At 39.7% G+C, this 2536-nt stretch overlaps 1 protein-coding gene across 1 annotated transcript; it reads right to left on the bottom strand.

The window, feature by feature from the left end:
- On the bottom strand, nucleotides 1-2090 carry LOC117325303 (complement C1q-like protein 4). Its single transcript, XM_033881421.1, has 3 exons — nucleotides 1862-2090; nucleotides 1061-1099; nucleotides 1-472 (listed from the first exon to the last, which is right to left on the bottom strand). Exons 1-3 carry the CDS (start codon nucleotides 2043-2045, stop codon nucleotides 60-62), a joined length of 636 nt encoding a protein of 211 aa, XP_033737312.1. The 5' UTR covers nucleotides 2046-2090; the 3' UTR covers nucleotides 1-59.
- Between the last annotated feature and the right edge of the window lie 446 nt (nucleotides 2091-2536).

Below are 2536 nucleotides of genomic sequence, written 5' to 3' on the forward strand. Positions count from 1 at the left end.
TAAGATGGTGATTGGGGTTTATTCAGTTTATTCAAATGCTTTGTCGTGTTTTAGCCAAACTACTGACTGTAAGGTGTGATAAGAAATCCAGAAAATGTGCTATAGCCAACACCGTGGATATTCGGCAACTCGTTTCCGTTATTTCGGACCCATACCATATCTCCTACAGCTAAGGATAAGACAACAGTTCTGGTGCCTTTATCGTACTCTGTGACGGAAAACATTAATCCAACAATGACTCCGTTTTTAACAATGGAAATGTGCATGTTGTGGTTATTGGAACTTGCCAGAAGAACTGTAGAGGTGAACGAGTACAAACCGGCGACCGGTGCCGTGAAGTGTCCGCGTCGGGAATCATATCCATTCCCGACGTTCGTTATAATCTGGTCAAATTCGATAGCCTGGTGTTGTCCGAGTTGTAAAGGATGTGGGGACACGAGCCTCGAGTAAAATCCGACAGCGGTGTTGTTATCTGAAATGTAGTAATTTACGTTCATTTGCTTTTCACAACTTGTTTTCAATACCGGTTCATAGGGAAACGAACAACGAAAAACTGACAAAAGCTAATTCCTAGGTAATATCAAGAAACTAGGGGAAGTTTTCTTCTGTTAAGGGGACATTGTATAGCCCACATCGGAACGACTAAAACAATTTATTCGCCGGAAAACATCGTGTATGAAAATATAAAAATGTAGTTACATACCGTAATCTTTATTTTAAAAATAAGTTTGAAATTTATTTATAATGAAAACGACCAACATCAGTTACTCTTCGTATCCAATTACATATTGATTTAAATCTCTACTGTTTACTTGCCTACATCAGCAACTCTCCGTACCTGCCAAGACATTGATTTAAATCTCTACTGTTACCTCACTCACACCAGCAACGTTCCGTATCCGCCAAGATATTTATTCAAATCTCTACTGTTTACTCATCCACATCAGAAACTCTCCGTATCCGCCTACATAATGACTTAAATATCCCCTGTTGACCGACCCACACCAGCAACGCTCCGTATCCGCGAATATATTGATTTAAATCTCTACTTTTAACTCACCCATATCAGCAACTCTTCGTGTCCGCGACTGTTTTTCACCTGTAAAGATGGTATGTTGTTTTATCGATATGGTTAAAAGAGAGATAATTGTCGCTATAATTGTTGTTTTGTACAGTACATTGTATACTCTTTCTGAAAAACGCCTATTCCCACCAGAATTCTAAATCGCACTAGCATGTTAAGGAATAGATTAAGTGGTAATTTTCGCTCAAGACTCGATTTACTCCGGCGATCATCATTACCAGCTTTACCTTCAATACTTGGTGGATAAAGTTGACTGTTGTCGGGGTCTTCTACCGTATGTATGGATTGAGTCAGAGACACGGGTATATTTACATTTGACTGACGTGGGAGAGGTCAGATCAGATGACGACCTGTGGTAGAGGTCAGGTCATGTGACGACCTGTGGTAGAGGACAGGTCATATGTGGACCTGTGATATAGGTCAGGTCATGTGACGACCTGTGGTAGAGGACAGGTCATATGTGGACCTGTGGTAGAGGTCAGGTCATGTGACGACCTGTGGTAGAGGACAGGTCATATGTGGACCTGTGGTATAGGTCAGGTTATGTAAAAGAACACGCTAGAGGTTTAGGCGCACAGCAAATTAAAATAAAAACTATTTCTTTCCGAAAAGATGTTTCGAACATGTCTCTGAATAATGAATTAACTAAACCAATGACACAGAACATGCTGTCTTGTTAAAGGAAACTTACATCATCCAAAGACAAAATAAATGTTTATGGAATCATGGCTTGTGAGGAAAATGTATATTGAAGTTGTAATTAATTAGCCAGAATACCTATACGTTGGTCGTACTTGTTCAACATCTCTGCCTGTGATTGGATCAGTTCTGACTGTAACTTCACCATCTCCTTAATCTCCGCAAGCTCCTTGTCTTGGAGGTCGTCCCTGTTATTGGAAGGTGTCGCTAGTATCCCAACTATTGACAGAAAAACTACAACGAAAAAACGAAACGCGAACATGTTGTCTCCGTATAGACAGGTAGCGAGTGTGATAAGTCATAACTCGGCCTTCCTGTAAGTCCCCGGGTTCTTATCTTTGTCCATTCATAAACGTCCGTCGGTTGTGTCAGCATGTTGAAAAGGAACATGAATTATATATTCTGCTTCAATCTTGTATATGTAATTATTGCTTCGTCTACATACATAATAATTACAAGTAATTTCTTTTTTTAAATTCAAGTTTGTTAATATGACCATAAAGTGTTAGGTAACTTAACGATAATTCGAACATCACGTGATTTTAACATAGACCTATCTACGTTATAAAAAAAAAGGCCTACAGTCACCGAGAACTCGTACTTCGTTGGTATTGATAAGATTAGCAGTTGATCACATATAATCACCGGCTAATACAGACCGACCAATAACTGATCGGTGTCACTCTCAAAGTGTTGTTTGTAACAAGTGTGACAGATGCGGGTCTTCTTTCAAGCCGCAGATTCCAAGGCGTT

This window comes from Pecten maximus, chromosome 4 (assembly GCF_902652985.1).
Source record: "Pecten maximus chromosome 4, xPecMax1.1, whole genome shotgun sequence".
Taxonomy (NCBI): domain Eukaryota; kingdom Metazoa; phylum Mollusca; class Bivalvia; order Pectinida; family Pectinidae; genus Pecten; species Pecten maximus.